The sequence below is a fragment of the Felis catus genome, chromosome F2, assembly GCF_018350175.1.
Source record: "Felis catus isolate Fca126 chromosome F2, F.catus_Fca126_mat1.0, whole genome shotgun sequence".
NCBI classification, from domain to species: Eukaryota; Metazoa; Chordata; class Mammalia; order Carnivora; family Felidae; genus Felis; species Felis catus.
Genome location: NC_058385.1, coordinates 3,566,804 through 3,591,203, shown reverse-complemented (window position 1 = coordinate 3,591,203; position 24,400 = coordinate 3,566,804). Strand labels below are relative to the sequence as shown.

Here is a 24,400-nt window from a genome sequence, read left to right as displayed (position 1 = left end):
AGATCTGTATGCTGAAAACTATAGAAAGCTTATGAAGGCAATTGAAGAAGATACAAAGAAATGGAAAAACATTCCAATCTCATGGAAAGGAAGAATAAATATTATTAAAATGTCAATACTACCGAAAGCAATCTACACATTCAATGCAATCCCAATCAAAATTCTTCTTAAAGCTAGAACAAGCAATCCTAAAATTTGAATGGAACCACAGAAGACCCCAATTAGCCAAAGTAATATTGAAGAAGAAAATCAAAGTGGGAGGCATCACAATCCCAGACTTTAGCCTCTACTACAAAGCTGTAATTATCAGGACAGTCTGGTGTTGGCACAAAAACAGACACATAGACCAATGAAATAGAATAGAGAACCCAGAACTGGGCCCACAACTGTGTGGCCAACTAATCTTTGACAATGCAGGAAAGAGTATCCAATGGAAAAAAGACAGTCTCTTTAACAAATGGTTCTGGGAGAACTGGACAGCAACATGCAGAAGAATGAAACTAGACGACTTTCTTACACCATTCACAAAAAATAAACTCAAAATAGATGAAAGACCTAAATGTGAGATAGGAGACCATCAAAACCCTAAGGGAGAAAGCAGGCAACAACCTCTTTGACCTCAGCCACAGCAATTTCTTACTCAACACATCTCCAAAGGCAGGGAAATTAAAAGCAAAAATGAACTATTGGGATCTTATCAAGATAAAAAGCTTCTGCACTGCAAAGGAAACAATCAACAAAACTAAAAGGCAACTGACCAAATGGGAGAAGGTATTTGCAAATGACATATCAGATAGAGGGTTAGTATCCAAAATCTATAAAGAACTCACCAAATTCCACACCTGAAAAATGAATAATCCAGTGAAGAAATGGGCAGAAGACATGAATAGACAGTTTTCCAAAGAAGACATCCAGATGGTCAACACACACATGAAAAGACGTTCAATGTAACTCTTCATCAGGGAAATACAAATCAAAGCCACACTGAGATACCACCTCACGCTGGTCAGAGTGGCTAAAATTAACAAATCAGGAAACTACAGATGCTGGCAAGGATGTGGAGAAAGGGGGACATTCTTATACTCTTGGTGGAAAGGCAAACTGGTGCAGCCGCTCTGGAAAACAGTGTGGAGGTTCCTCAAAAAGTTAAAAATAGAACTACCCTGTGACCCAGCAATAGCACTACTAGGAATTCATCCTAAGGTTACAGGAGTGCTGATTCATAGGGCACTTGTAACCCAATGTTTATAGGAGCATTTTCAACAACAGCCAAATTATGGAAAGAGCCTAAATGCCCATCAACTGACAAATGGATAAAGAAGATGTGGTTTATATATTCAATGGAATACTACTTGGCAATGAGAAAAAATGAAATCTTGCCATTTGCAGCAATGTGGGTGGAACTGGAATATTATGCTGAGTGAAATAAGTCAGTCAGAGAAAGACAGATACCATATGTTTTCACTCATATGTGGATCTTGAGAAACTCAACAGAAGACCATGGGGGAAGGGAAGGGGAAAAAATTACAGAGAGGGAGGGAGGCAAACCATAAGAGAGTCTTAAATGCAGAGAACAAACCGAGGGTGGATGGGGGGCCGGATGAGGGGAAAGTGGGTGATGGACATTGAGAAGGGCACCTGTTGGGATGAGCACTAGTCTGGTATGGAAACCTATTTGACAATAGATTATATTCATAAAAATATAATAAAAAAAATATACCATATCAGCAGAATAAAAAAAAAGATTAAAAATATAATCTTTCAATGGGCATAAAAATATTTGTGACAATTCAACATCAACTTATGTTAAAAAGGAAAAGAAAAATCCTCAGTAACCTAGGAATAAAAGAGCACTTCTTCAACCTAAATAAAAGGTATAAGTGAGCACATATATGAATGTCATGCTTAACAGTAAAAGACTGGAAATTTCTCCTAATATCTTGAGCAAAAGAGAGATATCTGCCCTCAAGACTTTGCCCAACATTTTACTGGAAGTCCTGGCCATTGAAATAGGCAAGAAAAAGAAATTTTAAAAATACAGATTGTAAAGAAAGAAGGAGAATTCAATATTTGCAGATAACATAACTGTATAAAGTGAGCGCCTATAAGAATAGACAGAAAGTCCTACCTGAACTAATAAGAAAATTAAGCCTATGATGCAGAATATATAAATGTATATCTATGTGTTAGCAACAATATATGGGCACTAAAATTTTTTTAAATGCCATTTATGGTAGAATAAGAAATGCTTAGAAATCAGTTTAATGAAAGATATGTAAGACTTTCCCACTGAAAATACTAAAATGTTGCTGAGAAAAATGAAAACATAAATAAATAGAAAGTTATATCATGTTCATGGGCTTACAGATTTCAAGTTGTTAATATGTTAATTCTATAAATTATCTATAAATCCGGCTTCATCCCATGGAGAATTGTAACTGGATTTTATAGAAATTGGCATGCTATTTCTAAAATATATGCAGCAATGCAAAGGGTATAGAACAGCTAAATAATCATGAACAATTGCAAAATTGGAGAACCTATCCTAGGAGATTAACACTGCAGCTAAGGTGGAAGGATGAACACAAAAATTAATGGAAATAAGAAAGTAATTTCTTGATTCTAAATTCCTAGCTCAGACACAAGATAGTAATTGGTATAAGATGGACTCTAAACCTCAACGTAAAGGCCAGTGTCATAAAGCTCCAGGAAAATGTCGGGGAGTCTCTTTGCAACCTTGGGGTAAGCAAGTATTTCTTAGAGAAGATACGGAAAACAATAACCATATGCAGTAAGAGCAGCCACAAAATGGTAAATTGGAGTTTGTCAATATGGAAAACTTCTGCAAACCTAAGACACCTTTAGGGAAAACATAGTTATCCATAGACTGAGAGAAAAGTGTTGTAATACATGAGCTGACAAAGACTATGTACAGAATATTTTCTTAAACTCCTGCACTACAATAATATAAAGATATACCAATAGAGAGATGGGCAAAATTTGAGCACACTCATTACAAACTAAGATATGCAGATCTCCAGTAATATATGCAAATGGTACATGATAAGGAGCTAATCGTAATTAGTCTTCAGGGAAATGCAAAGTACTAGTATAATAAGACACCACTCTACACTCGATAGAATAGCTAAAAAAAATCTTTGACCATAAAATATTGAATTAAATGTAGAGCAGTCAGAACTCTCATGCATAGCCAGAGTGGAGATAAAGAGGTTTTTAAATAAACGTTCTCTGTAGAAATGCTTTTTGGCAGTTAACAAGTTAATTATACATCTACCTGGTGACTGAGCAACCCCACTCCTAAGTACTTACGGTAGTGAACATAAAATTGGAAGATTTCCAAAGCCTCATACAAGAATGTTCATAGTAGCTTTATTTATAATGGCAAAGTACAGGAAACAAGGTCCCTTGTCTATCAATCAGAGAATGATTAGCAAACTTTATTCTATTTATTTAATGGAATATTCACAGCAATGTGAATGAACAAATGACTGAAATTTAAAACACACGTGATTTTTCATAGTGAAAGAAATTAGACATAAAAGAGTAAATACAGTATGCTTGTGTTCTAAAAAAAGTTCTACAAGAAAGAAAAGGAATATATAATGATAAGAAATTAAATTAATGGTTGTTTCTTGGGGTGGTATTTATTGGGAAGGGCCATGGAGGAAACCTTCTGTGATTTATAGGCATGTAGATTAAGCAATCCAATTGTGCATTTAAGATCTTTGTATTTCATTGCATGCAAATTATGCCTCAGTTAAAAGATATATTCTTCTTTGATTTTTAGCAAAAATTTTTGATAATGTTTTATTTCTTAATGTACAAATTGATACAGACATTTTGAAGTTAACTCTTATGAAAATTATTCCATTACTACCTAGACTGGTGCTTCCTTCCATGACAAGTGTAAATGCTTGTTTAGAAGTCCAGGAGCCACATAGGATTATATCATTTTCTAGTTAGAGAAAGTATATTCATCAGATATTATGAATGAAATGTAATAGAGCTATACAATGCACATAATAGGATACTATTAAAATATTTATTTTTAAAATAAATAATGTGTCTCCAGTTATAGGCTAGAAAATAACTGTAAATGTGCTGAATGCATTCTGAAACAGAACTAACATCTGTGGGAATGTAAGCTGGTGCAGCCACTCTGGAAAGCAGTATGGAGGTTCCTCAAAAAACTAAAAATAGAACTACCCTAGACCCAGCAATTGCACTACTAGGCATTTGTCCATGGGATACAGGTGTGCTGTTTTGAAGGGACATGTGCACCCCCCCATGTTTATAGCAGCACTATCAACAATAGCCAAAGCATGGAAGGAGCCCAAATGTCCATCGATGGATGAATGGATAAAGAAGATGTGGTGTATATATACAAAGGAGTATTACTCGCCAATCAAAAAGAATGAAATCTTGCCATTTGCAACTACGTGGATGGAACTGGAGGGTATGATGCTAAGTGAAATTAGTCAGAGAAAGACAACAATCATATGACTTCACTCATATGAGGACTTTAAGAGACAAAACAGATGAACCTAAGGGAAGGGGAGCAAAAATAATACAAAAACAGGGAGGGGGACAAAACAGAAGAGACTCACAAATATGGAGAATAAACGGAGGGTTACGGGAGGGATTGTGGGAGGGGGGATGGGCTAAATGGGGAAGGGGCATCAAGGAATCTACTCCTGAAATCATTGTTGCACTATATGCTAACTAACTTGGATGTAAATTACAAGATAAAAAATAAAACAAGTTAAAAAAATAAACTAGCATCTGTCCCCTTTGCATAAGCATTCATAAAATGCTGTGTGATATAAAAAATATTTGTATTCAGGCAGAAATCCCAACTTTAAAACGAAATTATCAATTACTGTCAGCAAATAACGGTTTCGAGAATAAATATGATGATGCGAGCATTTTACCTATTCTTCATAAATGCTTACATGCGCAGTCTTCGTTCAGTGGGAGTTTGAGGAAAGCGGGCGCTCTTTTTAAAAATGACACTGTCAGGTTCACTTCTTCTCCAGCGTTCCGAAGAACCTGAACCTGAAACAAAAAGGAGTGAAAATGATACCATCGTCAGTATGTTCACGAAATATCTTATGCGATAGCAAAGACCTTGAAATGATTGGGTGTCTTTTCGCCTCTCTTTTTTGCCCTAGAGGTGAGAAACATTTTATTAAAATAGGGAATGAATTACATAACATTGTAGGAATACAGCCATCACCTCCTTTCTCTTCCCACCATTTGGTGGTCCCCTGTTCGCTCACAATGTCATCATCTTCCGTTCATATTCATAGATATCTCTTACGTGTACGGTCTCTATTAGGCAATATGAGAGATTATGACTTCTATAGGAAGGTACGGTGCTCGAGCCTCTATGCCATTAATTTAATAAATATTTATTGAACCTCTATTATGCACCCCCTTGGACATATAAAAATAAATGACCCTGAAGATGTTGATGAAAGAGCTAATTCAAATTAAATAAAATTGCCCCGATTCACTCAAGCACTTTTGCAAAAACGACAACAACAAAACAAACAAGCAAACAAAAACACACAAGAAACACATAGGTATTCCTTTCCTGTCATATCACCGCATATTTTATGCTTCCTTTCCCTGCAAACTTGGAATAATGGTGAAGACTGTTATCCTCAACTCTCAACATGTTTCACATTGTAGACTAATGGGTTTACTTCTATCACTTACAGTAATGTCAATGTCTTAAAAAATTATATCAAGATACATGTGAGAAATAGCTAAAGAAGTACAAGAAGCTGAGGAGTTATTTAGAGCAAAGGTATCTAGAAAACATATAAATATATCTTAATTTAAAAAGCTCACATCGACTGAGAGGGGAATTGCAGACAATTAGTGAAGAGACGGCTAATGAACCTGGGAACACAGCTTGTTATTAAACATCCAGAAAAAACGCTCAACCTCCAGTCATGAGAGAATTGGCTATCAAAATGATTTAGAATGACTTCTGGTCCGGAAATGAGGGTATGGGTTCAGCTCCCTTTGCTCCCCACTCAGGGAGTATAAACACTCAAAAACTTGCAAGAGACAACTGAAATGCAAGGTGACCTCTGAAAGATCAAGGAAAAAAGAACTCAGTAGGGATCCCAGGACGGTAGCAACCGCAAAGAGGACACCAACCATCCAGCGGAGGAACTTCAACCCACTGCTGGATAAAGCATCCCTTTGTCCACTTAGTGGCACCAGGGGGGCCCAGGCTGAGAGAGCTCCTTCCACTTCCTCAAATAGCATCAACAGGGAACAGTGAGAAATCAATCAGACCCAAGACGCCAGACAGACTCTAAGAAGTATATTATCAATGGAACCACAGCCTACAAAACTAGGCTAGGACCTTTGTGGTAGAGTGAATTCCTGCTAAAAAGAAAAAAAAATCTTATGTAAGAGCCACAGTCTCAACATAACAAGCAAAGTGGCCAGGATATAATAAAATAGCATGTCCCTTGAAGACCCAGGAAAATCACAATTTAAATGAGCAAAGAGAGCTAACTCCAACTAGATGAATTACATCCTGGAATTATCTGACAAGGACTTTAAAGTCACCCTAATAAAAATATGTCAACAAGAAATGACAAATTCTCTTGAATCAAATGAAAAATTACAAACTCTCAGCAAAGAAATACAAATTATGAAAATAAAAGGAAAATTGTAGAACTAAAAAATGTGCTAACATAAATTAAAAAAAAAAAGAACCTTACTGAGGACTCTAGGTGGCTCAGTCAGTTAAGTGGCCAACTCTGGCTCAGGTCTTGATCTCACAGTTCCTGAGACCAAGCTCCGTGTCAGGCCCTGTACTGACAGTGCAGGGCCTGCTTGGAATTCTCTGCCTCCCTCTCTCTCTGCCCCTCTCCTTCTCACACTCTCTGTCTCTCACACACACTCTCTCTCCCTCTCAAAAATAAATAAACATTAAAAAAATAATAATAATAACAAAATTGGCTCAGTAATACAGTGACGATGACATAAGACAGAATCAGTAACTTGATGACAGAACAGTAAAGTTTGCCCACTCTGAGCAATAGACAAGATAAAGTCACACGCAGAAAAAAGTACTATATTTCATCACATTGAAAGTAGGAAAAAAGCTTAAAAATGAAGAAAATTAGATAATCATTTCTATAGATGCAAAGAAGCATTACAAAATACAGTTGATAGAAACTCAAAAACCTGAGTATACAAAAGAGTATCTTCATATTATAAAGAAGATATAATTTTTTTTAGAAACATCATAGTTAACTTCGATTTATTGAGACAGTTCTCTCTGAGATCAGAAATGAGACAAAAATATCCACTATCTTCAGTTTTCCTCAATCTTTCTTCAGGTCTTCTCACAGTAAGGCAAGAAAAGAGCTAATAAAATGCATGAGAATTGAAAGAAGATTGTTCAGAGAGAAGATAATTTCTTTACTTAAATTTTGAGAGAGAGAGAGAGTGTGTGTATGCACAAGTGGGGGAGGGGCAGAGAGAGAGGGAAGGACAGAATCTGAGCTGACAGTGGGCGTAAACTCATAATGTGAGCTGAAGTCAGACGCTTAGCCCGCTGAACCACTCAGACACCCCAACATAATTTTGAACATAGAAAATCCTTGGGAATCTATAGACATTATTACATGAGATATTAGCAGGTGAGTTACTGAGGGAGTTTAGCATGGAACAGTATAGACACAAAGCAATACCTTCTTAGAAAGAAAACCACAAGCCCCAAATGTAGTCACATTTGTTAGGCCTTCACCAAACCAGGGCCTAAAACCTAATCTAATTTCACTTGCAACCTCTCCCAGAAATGTAGTGAGGAATTTTCTGGTCAAGACTAAGGAGGTAATCTTCCTGCCTTCCTCCCTTCCTCCTTCCTCCCTTCTTTCCTCCTTCCTTCCTTCCTTCCTTCCTTCCTTCCTTCCTTCCTTCCTTTCTTCCTTCCTTCCTTTCTTCCTCCTTTCTTTCCTTCTTTCCTTCTTTGTTTTTTCTTTTTCTTTCTTTCTTTTTCTTTCTTCCTTCCTTCCTTCCTTCCTTCCTTCCTTCCTTCTTTTTTCTTTCTTTCTTTCTTTCTTTCTTTCTTTCTTTCTTTCTTTCTCCCTTCTTTCCTTCTTTCTTCTTTCTTTTCTTTCTTTCTTTCTTTCTTTCTCTCTTTCTTTCTTTCTTCCTCCTTTCTTTCCTTCTTTCCTTCTTTCCTTCTTTCTTTTTCCTTCCTTTCTTTCTTCTTTCTTTCTTTCTTTCTTTCTTTCTTTCTTTCTTTCTTTCTTTCTTTCTTTCTTCTCTAGTTGTCCCTCCCCATATCTGCCTATAATAAAAATCCTTCCATCTTGTACAGAACCTTAGAGCTTCTTTCTACTTGCTGGATGGAATGCTGCCTGATTCATAAATGGCTTAACAAAGTGAATTAGATTTTAAAATTTACTTGGTTACATTTTATTTTTGTAACAGCACAAAGGTCACCTGGTTTGATTGAATATCAACAAACATAACATTATTTTTTAAATAATGGAACTCTATGTTATGTCATGGATCACTGGACATAATACTGCGAAGATATCAATTCTCTCCTACTTTTCTGTAGATGTAAGACAACCCCATTCAACGTCCCAATGTTTGTGGGATTTTTTTTTACTCCATTTTGGCTTAGTGGGGACTTATGAGCTTGGCTTATGTTTTGCATTGACACATAACACTGATATAATCATTATTATATCATTGTATTAGGAGTTGGTGAGTCAGTGAAATATATGGGATGGTGGAATGCAACAGGTCAATCCTTACATTCCATAGTAAGTGTACAACAAATAATATCTACTGCTAAATAACCATATGAGCATCTTAAGCGTAAATATGAGAATAAACATGTATAAGTTAAATATGGTTGCCTCAGCAATCGGCAATGGGCAGCTACTTTACATGTGTACTTCAATCTTGAAGTTTTTATTCAAATGTAATTGCGAAAAATCGGAACAAATAATTTTCAATTGTAAAATCTCACCCTAAAGAGATAATTTAGTTTTGTCTTTAATAAAAGATCAAATATGGCTATCTTTCGGCAATCACAAGTTCAAGTCCTTGACACAGACACATTTCTTAATAAATGCAAGAATATTCACCTTTTCAGTGAACAGGATTGAGATAATGTGTTTAAATTTTTCTCAGCTTTGCAAATATGCTTTGAATGCATATTTAATCAGCCCGGTACTGTCGGGTTGGAAAATATAGGTTATACATCATGAGTAATGATGGATGTCATCTGGCTGCAAAATCAGAAATCTGCACCAATAAATCCAGCTGTCTTTTTCATTTTCACTCACATTTTATGATGCAAATCAAATGTGCATTTTGATCAGATCATGTATCAGCATGACTGTTCTATCATGTCGCCTTGGGTATGTACATGAGGAAAGGGCAAGAGATTGGTAAAGGATGGTAATCAATAGCAACAAAAGTGGGGCAGGTATTAAAATAGATATTTATAGGTTTATTCTATTAAACGATGACAAACCTAACAACTCAGTTTATGAACTGAATGTTTTTGAGTTCCACTCACCTGTTAGAAGGGAAACTTCATAAAATCATTTGTCTTCTTCACCCTTTCCTCCTTCCCCTTAGAGGATATTCTATCTAATATGAGATTTTCAAGAGGAATTTATCTATCTGCCACAGCTTTGGTATATGAAGTTAATTTTGCCCCTAGCTGGGAAGTGGTTTGTATTTTTTGTTTTTTAAAGACGATTTTTATAGAGGAGTTTAAGGTTTACAGCAAGATTGTAGGGAAAGCCCAGGGAGTTCCCGTATTCTTCCTGCCTCCACACATGCACAGCCTTCCCCATCATCGACATCCTCCACCAGAAGGGTACATTTGTTATAAATAATGAACTGACATTGACACACCATGATCACAAGGCACCCTGAGTCTATTGTTTACCTTAGGGTTCACTCTTGGTATTGTACATTATATGGGTTTGGACAAATATATAATGACATGTATTCACCATTATTGTATAATGTAAGTATTTTAACTGCCCTAAAAATTCTCTGTGCTCTGCCTATTCATCCCTGTCCCCTACCCCAACCTTGGGGATTAATTTTAATCGATGAAAAGAGGGACTTCTGCTTTGCCTGGGTGTACTTTAAGCACACACCAGGAAACACACACACACAGACGCATATACACACACACATACACACACACACACACACACACACACATCTTCAGTGGCAACAAAGGCAGTTAGACAGTCTGTGAGGGTCACAATCACTACCCTCGCATGATGTCAGAACAAGCAAGTAAGATTTCCATCTCCAGACTGTAAGATAAGTACTGCTGTTCACCGATGACAGTGATGGAAAACAGTTACCTAGAATTTCACATTAACATTTGACTCATCTCTCTTGACATATTGTTAAGTGCAGTAAATCATTTTCCTAAAGCCCTGACTCTTGGCTGAAAAGGAAATTAAATGTGACTTTGAGGAATGATTTCAAATACGTTGCTTCACAGACAAAACGACTAGGCTAACACTAGATACAACCACATGCTTTTCTGTTCATGTTAGGAAAATAATTACATGTCAACACGGAATAAACAAATCACTTTTTTATTATATATACTATTACGTAATCGCTTTTTGTTTATGTTAATTGTGGGGAAAAAAACTTGACTTACTACGTGTATTATGGGGTAAGAGTTTGAGAGGAAATTGTAATTGAACGGCTTTCCTGAATGGGGTCAGAGGGTCCTCTGGCCCTGTGCACCTGCCTTCACGTTCAGGTTTCAAAGGAATCTGCAGAATAACAGTTGACCGAGCAGACGGCCGTCTCTGAGGTGTGAGTGCAGGTGAATACATTAACACCCACAGATTACACCTGGGCTCACAGTGGCTGCCAGGTGGCAGGGCGGAAGATTGAGCCTTCTGAAGGGAGAACCATTTGGCCAAGGAAGGAGTCTACAGTGGTCACGAGAACTGGTGCTATTGGGTTGCTAGGAAATCAAGTGTAACAGCGGAGATTATCCAACTGGAAAATGAGGTATGGAACTGTATCCAGGAAGATCACATCACATCACCACCGGAAGTAGGGGGTGAACCAACTCTGAGAAATCGACTATAATTTAGAATCTGGAAGAAGCAATGCAGAAGAAGAAAGGGATTTGGGCTGATTTTAAAATAGCATCTTTCACGTTGAATTGGTGTGATCAGGGGGCTAGAGAACGGTGCTGGAAGGGCCAGGAGTAGATGGGATAGGGATCAGAATTTATCACGGACAAAGCAGTTCAAGAAAGGCAATGTGACCCTCTTGAGGGTGCATTCACTCATTTCTTCATCTTGTCTGCATGTTAATTTGTGAAAACAGTCCATATATGTAAAGGGATACAACAGGAGGCTTCCTACAGTCATTTCTAGTCTAAATTTATGTTGCTTTAAAATGAAAAGTCACAGCAAAAATGTATATCCGGTTATATGTTTAAAAAAAGAACGACTGAAATTTTAATATTTCTGAATTCATAGAGTTTCTGCCTCAAGTAGTGTTGAAGTATGCAGTAATTTTTGGATTCTGGTAAATATTACAATCAAGAATAAAATTTGAATGAATAAGAAATTTCAGCTCTAAAAATAATCAGGATATAATAATAATATCAATGAATTTTAATATGCAAGAAAACCATTTACTTCAGTGAGGCGAAATGTTGAAACATTTGAGCAAATTTTCCTGGATTATTTAAAGCTATGACTAAAAATAATTCCATCACTTTCAAAGACTCCATTGAAATGAGATTTTATGTAGCAAAAGTGGGTGAAAAGTCAAATGCTAGATGAATGGAACTTCAATGTAACAAGCAGAATACATTGTTAACTAGTTCACATGGCTGTAGAAATGCTATTACAGCATTTGTTTTAATTCCAAGATGATTTCCTCAATAATTCAAGCAATATTTTACTTTGTCTTCTTATTGTTATATGGCCAATTGACTAGTTTATGTTCTATTAAGCAGGCTTAATTAAATTTTAAAATTCCTAAAAGCTTTACTTCACAAACGGCATCAGGGACAGATGGGTTCAAAACTAAGTTTTATCTAATTCTTAAAGAAGAAATTATTCCAGCATGAAATTATTCCAGCATGAAATTATTGAAGTCTCTTCGTGTTACAAAGTCAAACTAAAGTGAAAACAAATAATAAAAGCTGACATAAATCATATGAAGAAACAAAAGACCACTGTTAATATAAAGATAGATGTAATAATTTAAATACACTATTCACTTATAGAATCCTACAAGTGACAAATAAAATTATACTATGACCAAATAGGCCGTATTTCAAAATAGCAAACCTGGATAAATATCAAGAAGTTATTATCAATGTAATTAATTTCATCAAGGTAAATATACATAACCTATTAATAGTTTCAATAATAGATAGGTGGGGGGGGGCAGATTTTGTCCTCTCCATTAGAGTCTGAAAGGACAGTTGGTCAAACTGAGCTGTAATTTCTAATAAAAACTCTAAGAAAAACAGGAATAGGAGAAAATCTCACGATGCTTCCTGAATATCCCTGGCTGTTGCCTGAGCCTACCATGGTCCCTCTCTAAATATGCCCATGGCCTCATCCTGACTTCCTCTGCTTTTGCCTCAAAAATCATCCCAGTAAGTCCTATCTTCATCCATCTATTTAAAGTTACAGCTCTCCACATACCTCTGCCCTCATTTCCCTGTCCTACCTGTCATTTTTCATACCTATTAGCACATTCCTACCTACCCCATAGTGTGCTGACATATTATGTCTAACGTTCTTCTATCTATGCACCATGAAAATGTGTGCATGCAAGGGCAGCAGGCTGTATCTTTTTGCAGGTATGTTCAAAGAGTCGGGCATGGCATAGCACCTATCTCATAAAAAGTCCTCATTAAGTAGTTTTGGGTGATTAAGCTATTAAGTTTTATTAAAAATCATTTTAAAAAGCAAAAAAAAATTTTTTTCCTACATGTTGAAGCAGCGAGACCATGTCAATTAAAATCAGATACTAGATAAAGGTGTTCACGGTCTCCAGTATTTTTCAAAAAATGTTTTATGAGTTCTACAAACATAGTGAGATAAAAAAATAAAATTTTATAAATATTAAGAAAATAAAATCAACCCATTATTAAAAATATAATTGTGCACGTAAAGAATTCTCCACGAAACACTAATTGGAATTTAAAAGAAAAGGTCTTTTTCTTAGTTACAATACACACCAGGGGAAAATATTAAAGATCTGGAGGGAAAAACCTATAAAATCCTTAGATGTTTGGAGCACCTGGGTGACTCAGTTGGTTGAGCTTCGGGCTTTGGCTCAGGTCATGATCTCATGGTTCCTGAGTTCAAGCCCTGCATTGGGCTCACTAATTGTCAGCCTGTCAGGGAGGAGCACACTTTAGATCCTCTGTCCCCTCTCTCTGTCCCTCCCCCTCCTGCTCGCTCTCTCTCTCTCTCTCTCTCTCTCTCAAAAAACAAATAAAACATAAAAAAACAAAAATCCTTAGATTTTTCAAAGCATATATTGCTTTCAAGTAATTTGTATTTTTTATTGAAGGATAGATACCAAACTCTAAAGCCTTGCAAGGATATGCCACATACTTGGTGAAATTTTCTAGGAGAACAAATTAAGTCCAAAGAAAGTATTAAAATAGCCTCCAGAATATCCAAAAATGCTAAGAAGAGCAGCAGTAGGGCTTGGGAGGAGCTGAGCTAGTCATGTCTGAATATGTTTGTCACTTAATCCAATCAGCATGTTATTGATATGTAAATAAATTAGTAGAAATGGATAAAAACTACAAAGTTGATCTCAGTGTACTTGAACTTTTAATACACGATAGAGATGTTTTTCTTTTAATCAAGTGTTTAAAAGACTGGTTATAATAAATGGTACAAACATATCTGGCTATCCTTTTAGAAGAAAATAAAATAGGATACAATTTTAAGCAATATACTAGCAACAAGTCTTAATGAATTAAAGATTTAAATGTAAATACTCTGTCCAAAATAATGTAAGACCCTATATGTGGGATTCCATGTAAAACCTAGGGGTGAGAAGAACATAGTAAACCGAACAACAACCGAGCACCTAGGAGAGGCAGTTGTGTCTCTAAAGCTATATACAGATAGATATCAATGTATCTAAATGTACATTTTGCCACACTTTTGCCTGTTCTTTGAATTCAGCTGAATTAGTCACTCTTTTTCAAATAGAGAGGAAGAGAGCTGCTTCTTATTTTGTTTTTCTGCTTGCTTGTTTGTTTTGGTTGCAACTTGGTCAGTAACTCCTAGACAGGGCCACTGCTCCTTTGACCCTTGACACTGTTCTGAATGATCTCGAAAGGAAAGTTCCAAGATTTACTTATTTGCTAAGACCCACCAATAGGGAAGCGCAGTTTTCAAATTCATCATTTCACTCTTGTGCTGGACAAAAGCACAGGGAATAACGGGCTTGAATATTGCAGCTCATTAGATACAGAAATGACACTAGACGCACGGGCTAAATGCTGCCTGCGTGACAGCTGGGGGGCCACCCACCCTGTCCTAACCACCACTGTCACTCTTAATTAACTGATGCATACATCGATGGTTCTTTACATACTACACTTTCAGAGATGATGGTGCAACACTTAAAATATCCCGGCAATAATTCAATAGGACAATATCGTCTCTACTGAATATTGGGCCACATTATCTGACTAATAAATTATTTGGATTTGTTCACTGGTTTCCACTAAGTCTTAACATACAGTTGTACGTGTAATAGACCACAGTTCAACAACTGAATAACGTGTCACCAAGCGTGCAAGCTCTAACGCAGCCTTAGGTTTGTGACATAAAGCCTGTGAGGTACACAAGACAGAAGTCACTGCTTTTAATTTTACAAATGGGAAGTGGAAAACATTTCAAAGTTAAACGACTTGCTCAAATATAGCGGCTAAAAATGACAGACTGACGAGTAAAATTACATGTATGAGCGAGTTCTCCATTTTTCCCACTGGGCCTTTTTCCAAGGAGGTTAATGGCAAACCTTCAATAATTATTTTAAAAAGCATATTTGAGTCTCATGGTGATTTTGAGATGATAATCCCCACCTCTCAGCTCTCACATAGCCCCTATAGACAGAGTCCATTTACCCTGTATCACCTCACTGCCCTAGTACTGAGAAGGAGGTAGAAAACGCCGTCCCCCCGGGTACTAGAAAACAGGGTAACATGGAGGGAGGGGCTTCTCTGTAAATTAGTAAGACTGCATTTGTGTAAATTACTTACTTTGCATATTTCCCTTCTGGGATTAATGACTATGGAGTTTCAATCAACGCAACGAACATACATCAGGTGTCTACCATATTCAAAACACCGTATTTTGTAATCCAGAAAATCTGGAGTGTTGAGATCAGGACAATAAAGCCCTTTGGTTCTACAGATTATCCAACCAGCGAGAAGACAGGTGTTCACAATAAAATAAAAGGAAAAACAAAGGCTACAAGAAAGGTTTTTAAAAGTGAACACCGTAGGTAACTTACTCAGACCCAAACCTACTTAGCTTGCTAGACATCACGGGATTTTTGTCTAGTTTCTCTGCTGATAATACGGGTAGCATTGATGTTGGGCACAGTCTTCTCATTGCTTAGCACGACAAGAACAAACAAAAACCAGGGCAATGCCTGCCCTCACAATGGGAAGCTCTCCGGTGTTTTTCCGTCAGTCTCTCACTGGTCATACCTCAGAGATCATCAGTGCCTTTAGCACATGAACAAGCGTTCAATTACCAAACCAAATGTAATCAACTGCTTACTGAGGCCCGAAAATATTTAAATCAGACCTTTATGTTTGAATGACTCCCCATCTTCCTTCAGAGATGCCAAGTATATTTATAAAATGCAGTCACTGCACATTAATAAAGCACATTCCATTCAAATCTTGAGGGAAGGGAAAGAAAAGACTTCTTTAATAGGCCGAAAGTATTGTAACTGATTTCTTATACATGGTTGTAATATCCGAAGCAGAAGAGTGAGGTACAGAACCTGTCCATATTTATCTAAGAAAGTCCAACGTGTTTAATTTTTTTTTAATGTTTATTTATTTTTGAGACAGAGAGAGACAGAGCATGAATGGGGGAGGGGCAGAGAGAGAGGGAGACACAGAATTCGAAGCAGGCTCTGGGCTCTGAGCCGTCAGCACAGAGCCCGACGCGGGGCTTGAACTCACAGATTGCGAGATCATGACCTGAGCCGAAGTCGACGCTCCACCGACTGAGCCACCCAGGCGCCCCCGAAAGTCCAGAGTGTTTAAAACAAAGTTTCATGAAGATGTCAATATTGTATAATCATATTGGATTGCAATACCCAGCGTGCACACTTCTTCTAAGTTCATATTAAAACCACAGCTCCATGAATGTTTAGTGTGTAAACAGTGTTCCAGATTTAAGTCGAATGCCTGAAGGAAGAAAGAAATCATAACGCTTTCCCTTATTTTTATAGAATCCTGCATAAGATCATCTCACACCAAATGAATTGTTGAAATCTGAAAAACAAAGCTAAATGTTATCACACCCACATTAGATTTGCAGCTGCAGGATACAGTTGCTAAATACTTGTTTGTGCATATTATCGTAACACGTTTGCACAACATAGAACTAAGAAGTAAATATTTTACCACTGCTTATACTGCTCCCTGCCGCACCCTGTCATCTCAGCCTATTGCGTGAGCCATTTAAATATGCCATTCTAAATTTTAAACGCCATCCCCCTGTGATGCACGCTGGGTACAGTACAAACACGCTGATACCATTAGCAACATTGTTGGGGCCACCCGAGTACGCGGTGCTGCACTTCCTTGGTAACTGAAGTTTGCACAGGGAGAAACACAGCCGTGCTGCTATGGGAAGCCGGTGGGTTTCTTCGGGTGTCTGGTAATTTGAAATATTTGCGAATAGATGTGTATGTGTCAAATATAATATGTGCAGAAGTAGGGGAACTAACTTGCATTATATGTTGCTAAGGACGTGAAGAAAAAAATACATCTGTTCTTTTGCTTAATGATTACTTCAAATTTCAGCCTTCAGAGAACTCCCTCATGCACAAAAATGTTGGAGATACTACAGTCGTAAGAGCCCTTACGATATTTAGCAAACTGTGCAGGATGCGTGTGCTTTATGAGACGCATGTACTTGGAAGCCTTGCATGTTACTTACATGGATATTACTGACAGGATATAAGAATGACCCTTGGCAAAATTATAAACTGACCTCCTTTCTATTTTGTCACCTCGAACTTCTCTCTAGTCTACTTTTCTACTTGGAACCCTGCTTCTTTTCCAACAGAGTCCCTAAGGACACTCCTGCCACCTGGTACCTGAATGACAAAAACAAGGAAACAACTCTGGGAAAATCTCTTTGCATTCAACACTCAGCGGCTTCCTCAAACCGCATGAGTCATGGTCCCAATCCAAAGGAGGTGCCACAAGGGGGTATCCACGACCATTTGTTAAACGGAGATTGGGCCCTTCAAGTTCTTAGAACTGCATTTTTGTCAGAGGCCATCTGGGATCACTGGGTGGCCTCAAAGAAATGGCTTAGCAACGAGGAATTTAAGCTTTATCTGTTTAAATGAATTGGAGTAAATTAATGGCAATTACAAAAATCCGTAGGCTATTCATTTGAGACATAAAACTGAAATGGTTTATGTTCCATGAAGACATTTTAAGAATGAATGTTCGCTGAGGTTATGTGAACTCACAAATAGTACCTTCAGATGAGACGGCATTAGAGAAAACCAGTGATTATAATTCTCACAAACATTTCCTTTGAAAAGCAGGTGGTACGTAGGTGAGAATAAGGGCAGCTGGGCTCCCTTCCCAGCTGGAGTATGAAACGCTAGAGCCATATGTCTTTTGAAATTCCTTTATTCACATTCCACCTGCTTTAGGTCTATGTGGAGTCCTGGGGAGGATAAGGGTTCCTGTTTGTCAGGAATAAGAGGAAGGGAAAAAAAAACTGCTCTGTCTCCATAGCAACCTGGGACAGCTGTACCCCCAGACAGAGCAGCTCCACAGCTATAACCTACTGAGAGCAAAGAAGAAGCATGGGAAAGACATGTTGACAGATTGACTGGGGCCACAATTTGTCAGCTCACTGGACTGGGAAATCGCTACAACAACACTGCTGACTCGTTCCTATCTTTGCTTCATAAACTGGAGACTCAATAAATAGGTGTGTAACGCATGGCACGGCGGGCCGAACACTCCAGGGCCGGCTTGGATTCTGCTCGCCACTGGAACTGACCATCTCCCTTCCATGACTGTGCAGACATCAAAAAGCGAATTAAGAGCAACAAACATTGCATCGTAAAGGAGACCATGAAGACTAATAAAGTATGCCTTCTCTTTGATACTGCTTTGTGAAAGAAGCTCAAAGGAATTCTTAGACATTTTCTAAACCAATGATCACACTCTCTTTGATGTAACTAGGAGATGTATGACCTTATTCCAATTGTTGGTAAGAAAAAAATCTCAGAAAGATACTATGATTTCCTTCCTGAAGTGCAGAGTAACAAAGTGAAAAACCAACTGCAGGCGTCGTGTATTAAATCTCAATGGCTTTGCACATAGGAAAACAGCATACTTTTTCAACTTCGTTGGATGTGGTCATAATTATTTGCTACCCAATAAGCATAATACTTCACATTCCTTGAATAAATGAAACATGGATAATTATAGGAAAAGAGCGTAAACATTTCCAAATAAAGCACGTTATAAATTGTCTATCACTAGCATCTGATAATACTTTGTATGTTGTATATAATACCTTATATTGTCTTCTGTGTATCATACCATGTGCTACATGTTGTATAGTATGCCTTATATTGTATATTGTATATGTTATACTGTATGCTGTATATAATACCTTACATTGTATATAATATATTACCTATGTTGTATATAATAACTTATAAAAACTTAACAGTTTCTATGCTTTCAAACTGTGACTGCTCTGTTTTGTGGGGGACATCATCATCTTAAACTATAAACCATTTACAAGGAGAAACCGAGTATCTAGTATGATTTTTTTATCTAGGCTTTTTTTATCTATTAACTGTATTTCCAATACAAATGGAAATTGTATTGATAATTGATAATAGAATTGATAATTCTATTATCTATTAACTGTATTTCCAATACAATTAATATTTAATAAAAATAATAGCAATTACAGTTTTTGTCTCTCACATATTATTAGAACTATATCACTCTTGAAACAATTGTGTACTCTTATTTTCACAACCTTTCTATTTTTTTCAATGAAATATTTTGTATTGTTAAATATAGGCTGATTTATGTTGTAAAAGTAAACATATTGTACTAATCTTTATTAGACCATATAAGGTATTCTATAACAGGTCATCAAAATATAATTTTGTAAAGAATGTAAAATGCCTTTGACTAAGCCTTCAATATCGAGTCGGTGTGAAAAGAACACTGTTGAGATTATAAATATTTTCTGGAAACTTTATGCCATCAACGTTTTTCATACCAAAAGAGCATATCTCATCTAATTATTTTAGTGCTACCTGGCGGTTTGTTTCCATTTACTTTCTCGATTTTTTTATGATGCTATAAGTCAGGAACACATTACTTTCCCTGAGCAGCTTTCCAGGTAAATAGTAAATAAGTAAACCAAGCATTACGGGTCCAACTCTTGAAATGGAACCAGAGGTATTTCTCTCCTGTATATTTCAAGATATCTCCAGTCAGTGAAGTGAAAATGGCTGTATCCCTTCCAGGGGCACTGCAGGCACCTGACAAAAGGTTGGCCTGAAAGTTAAATTTGCTCGTGTTGAAAAAGATCTCAAGGAAAGAGAAGACGATAATGATTTCCAAAGCTATAATGAGAGTGAGTGTAACTGTGCGTGTGGTGAAGAGAAGGAGAAGGAGGAGTGACTTACTACAGAATGCTACATTGAAGAGTTTGTGTTAGGTCTCATGAGTTAAAAAAAGAAACTACGTGTATTATCTTTCAAGACATTTGACATGTAGTTCTAACCAGAAGTGTTCTTTCCTCAGTTAGATTGAGGTCCTATTATTTCTTTCATCTCCATAATTAGTTATCTATTTTTATAACCTTTCCTCATCCAGTTCATTATCCTAATCAAAGACCTTTGCTGAAACTTCTACAATGAAAAGTACAACAACGTTCATTAAGACCCCAGGAAATCTTGAACTAGAGATAAATATCTGTAATTGTTGGGGTCTCGTCAACAGAAACTAATTGAGGCATTTCGAAGAAAGGAATTTAATCAAGGGTTTAGGGGGAAATCTCAACGGAGGAATGAGGCAATGTGTAGATTAGCTTTTGCAGAAACCCTCAGCCAGCCTGATACTGGGAACAAGCCATAGGGGTGATGTTGGTTGGGCCCAGGAGCCACACTGGTACTAGCCTGGACGTTGGGGTCTCTGTGAAAACAGAGGAAGGGTGTCTCCGTGAGTTACAGTCAAGCCAGGATGTACAAATCTTACGCCGTATGAAACCATATTGTCTGCAGATGTTTGCTAAATGAATCATCAGGGACATTCAGAAGGTGGAGGAAAGTTGGATGGCAACAAACAAACAAACAAACAAACAAACAAAGAATTCTACCCCCCAGTGAGGAAATAGGTAGAAGACCAGCATTAAGAAACCCATCGTAAATGCTGCAAGAGAAAAAGCATTTTTCTATTATCACAACACACTTCAGATTTGGAGCACTCAAAAACACTGTCAGCAGTTGGTATGAGATGAGATTCACATTCAGGACAGAAAGCTGAATCAAGAGTTCTTTAAAACTCAAGCTCTATTACATTCCTGAAAAAAAAAAAATAAAAACAGCTAAAAATTTAAATTCCCATTACATTTTGAGAAGAAATTATTATAACAAAATCATCTCCAAACTATTTAATCTAAATGGCATGTCCTCGTCAAAAGCTGAGCTCTGGAGCTTGAGCCTATGAGTTTGAATCCTATTTCCACAATTTGCCAACTGCATAACCCTAGGCAACTGATTTAACTTCTCTGTGATACACATTTCTTATCGGGGAAGTGATGGCAATAGTCATCTCTATCTAACAAGTTTTTGAAGATTAAGTGTTTTGCTACCAACAAAATGCTTAGACAAGAGCTTGGCACCATATTTCCTTAATAAATGTTAGCTCACATTACCAGAAAACTATTTAGGTTAAATGAAGTAAGAATTTCATATAAAATGTTTTACTATAGAACTGTATTTATTTCTATAATGGGAAAAATTAAAAATTGTTTTCTTTAGTATAGGGAGGACTCCGGTATAGACTCAGAATCACATCTGACTATACACACCCATTCACTTTTGTGCCTTAAAAGCCACAGGACGAACTCCCGGAAGTCTTCAACATCAAATAGTATAGCTGATTGAAATCGGAGGAATCCCCAAGAAAACCAAAGATAGCTTTGGCCATACAAACACACTACTACACTCTGAGATAGACAAGGAAGGCAAAATCTGAAAATTTACTTCCAATGGGCACAGTTTACATTTTACAGACATCCTGAAATTGGAAAAATAAACACAAACAAACACAACACAACACAACAAAACAAAAAACCCACCAAACTGGTGATTAGGAAATTGCTTCAGTATTTAGAAAAGTGAAATGGCTGATAATAACCATCCCATTTCCGAGACAAAGAAGAACTCTAAACTAAGTCTTAACAAATTTTACATGTCATTTAGAAATTTATAATTGGGACACAGAAACAAGGGAAGGAATCCAAAAGCCTGTAATTAAATCCTAAAGCAATCAAGTGCATTTGGGAATGACTTAAGAGTCTAAAGAGTTTTTCAAAGGGAGGTTTTCAAAATGGTAGGTGGAGATTCAGATTCTGTTGATTCATCTGTAATCCCATGGTTCTTTGTGGGAAAAGTAAAGACATATTTTAAAGCCTGTAGTCCAAGGGCTGATATATAAAGCTTCCTTTCTTAAGATGGCAAAAGAATGTTGTGACAGACAACTGAATAAAAATCTGTGGGAATTATCTTGAAAGAGTGAGAAAAGAAGAAACAAGGTCCATAAGAGAGGAGGAAAACCACTTCTTAGTGGGACAGCCTACTTTGCGGTGGAGAGGGCATTGCATTATTTCATTCACTATATATTTATTGATCGCTGGGACTGTGTCAGTACACAAAGCATTGAATAAAAGAGAAACAATTCTCACTCCCAAGGAGTTGACATTCTGGATAGGAGAGTGAAAAAAAAAAACAGTCAAAGAAAAGAGAAAAATATAAGGTCATTGTAAGTACCTTTGGATTTAGTTTTTTTTTTTGTTGTTTTTTTTTCCTAAGTAAACTTTTTATATGAGAATAGTTCTAGATCTATAGAAAGTTGAAAAGAGCATTCCTATAGAGCCCACCCCCAGTTTCCCCTACTGTTAACATTTTGCACTCATATAGTTCATCTCTCAGAGGTCATGAACCAATATTGGTACATTCTTAACTAAGTTGGCATTTTGCCATTCTAGGGTTGCCATTCAAGTGAGGGCATAAGCTGGACAGGCAAATAGATAATGGGGGAAGGCAGCAAACTATGCAAACAGACGAAGTGTGTCCGCCTAGAGTTGCCAAAGCTTCTAATCTCTTCAGGAAAAGAAAGCAATTCTGAATTTTTATGCGATCTCTTGATTTTCTTTAAAATTTCTAACTGTAGCAAAATACACATCAAGTTTAATGTGTTAACCATTCATAAGTGTACAATTTAGGAGTTTATACATACTTACATTGTTGTGCAACAAATGTCCAGATGTTTTTCATCTTGTAAAAGTGAAACTCTACAACCATTAAAAAAACACCCCATTTCCTCTCCCCGACCGTCCCTGGCAACTATCATTCTACTTCCTGTTTCTGTAAGTTTGAGTAGTCTGGATACATCATATAAGAGGAGTCATACAGGATTTATTTATTTGTAGGTGCGTGACTGGTTTATGTCTCTTAGCAAGGGGTCCTCAAGGTTCATTCATGTTGTAACATTTGACAGGATTACTTTCCTTTTAGGACTGAGTCATAGTCCATTGTAGCATTCTAGTTTTACTTTCCTTGCCTGGGTTTTTGGTGTGATAGGCAAGAAATCATTGCCAAATCCAATGTAAAGCTTTACCTTTGTTTTCAACTTGGAATTTTGTAGTTTTAGGTCTTACATTAAAATTTAATCAATTTGGGGCACCTGGGCAGCTCAGTCGGTTGAGCATCCAAATTCGACTCACGTCATGATCCCGAGGTTCACGAGTTCAGTCCCCGTGTTGGGCTCTGTGTTGACAGCTCAGAGCCTGGAGCCTGCTTCAGATTCTGTCTCCCTCTCTTTCTGCCCCTCCCCCGCTCACACTCTGTCTCTCTGTCTCTCTCTCTCAAAAATAAATAAACGTTAAACGAATTAAAGATATTTAATCCATTTTTAGTTAAATTTTGTGTATGGTGGAAGGGAAGATTCCAAAAGCATTTGTTGAAAAAACTGTCCTTACCTTATTAAATGGTCTCAGTATCTGTGTCAAAAATTATTTGACCATATATATGAGGGTTTATTTCTGGACTCTCTATTCCATGAGTTTATACCTGTTTTTACACTGCTTCTACATCATTTTCATTAATGTGGGTTTGTAATAAGTTTTGGAAGTGTGAGACCTACAATTTCGTTTTGGATATTCAGGGTCATTTCATGGATTTTTCTATTTCTGCAAAAAATAATGTTATTGGGATTTTTTTAAGCTTATATATTTATTTTGACAGAGGGAGACAGAGAGCTAGGGAGGGGCAGAGAGAGAGGGAGAGAGAGAGAGACAATCCCAAGCAGACTCTGCACTGTCAGTGCAGAGCCCTATGTGGGGTTCGAACTCATGAACTATGAGTGTATGACCCGAACCAAAGCCAAGAATCAGACACCTAACTGACTGAGCCTCCTAGGCACCCCTCATTGGGATTTTGATAGAGACTGCATTCGATTTGCAGATTGCTATTGACATGTTAACAAAATTATATCTTTTTAAATGTTTATTTATTTATTTTTGAGAGAGAGAGTGGGGGGAGAGGGGCTCCAACATGAGGGTCCTTTGCATGAACCGAGAGACCCCTGAGAACCATGAGAACCTGAGCCTAAATCAAGTCAGACGCTTAACCGGATAAGCCACCCAGGTGCCCCACTATTTTTTTTTCTTGGTGTTAATATAGATGGAATTAAATCCTTCATTTTTGTTTGGATTGTTCATGATAGTGTTTAAAAATGCAACTGCATTTTTATCCAGTTACTTTGCTGTGTTTACTAGTTCTAACATTTTTAATGTAA

The 24,400-nt window shown here is 37.1% G+C and overlaps 1 protein-coding gene across 2 annotated transcripts in view; it reads right to left on the bottom strand.

Moving 5' to 3' along the window:
• Positions 1–24,400, bottom strand: part of SNTG1 (syntrophin gamma 1) — an 888,982-nt gene that overhangs the window by 214,472 nt on the left and 650,110 nt on the right. For both annotated transcript variants that reach the window (XM_019822638.2, XM_019822636.3), the window contains exon 10: positions 4,974–5,076. In XM_019822638.2, the coding sequence (XP_019678197.1) occupies positions 4,974–5,076 (103 nt within the window). The remainder of the gene's footprint in view (positions 1–4,973; positions 5,077–24,400) is intronic.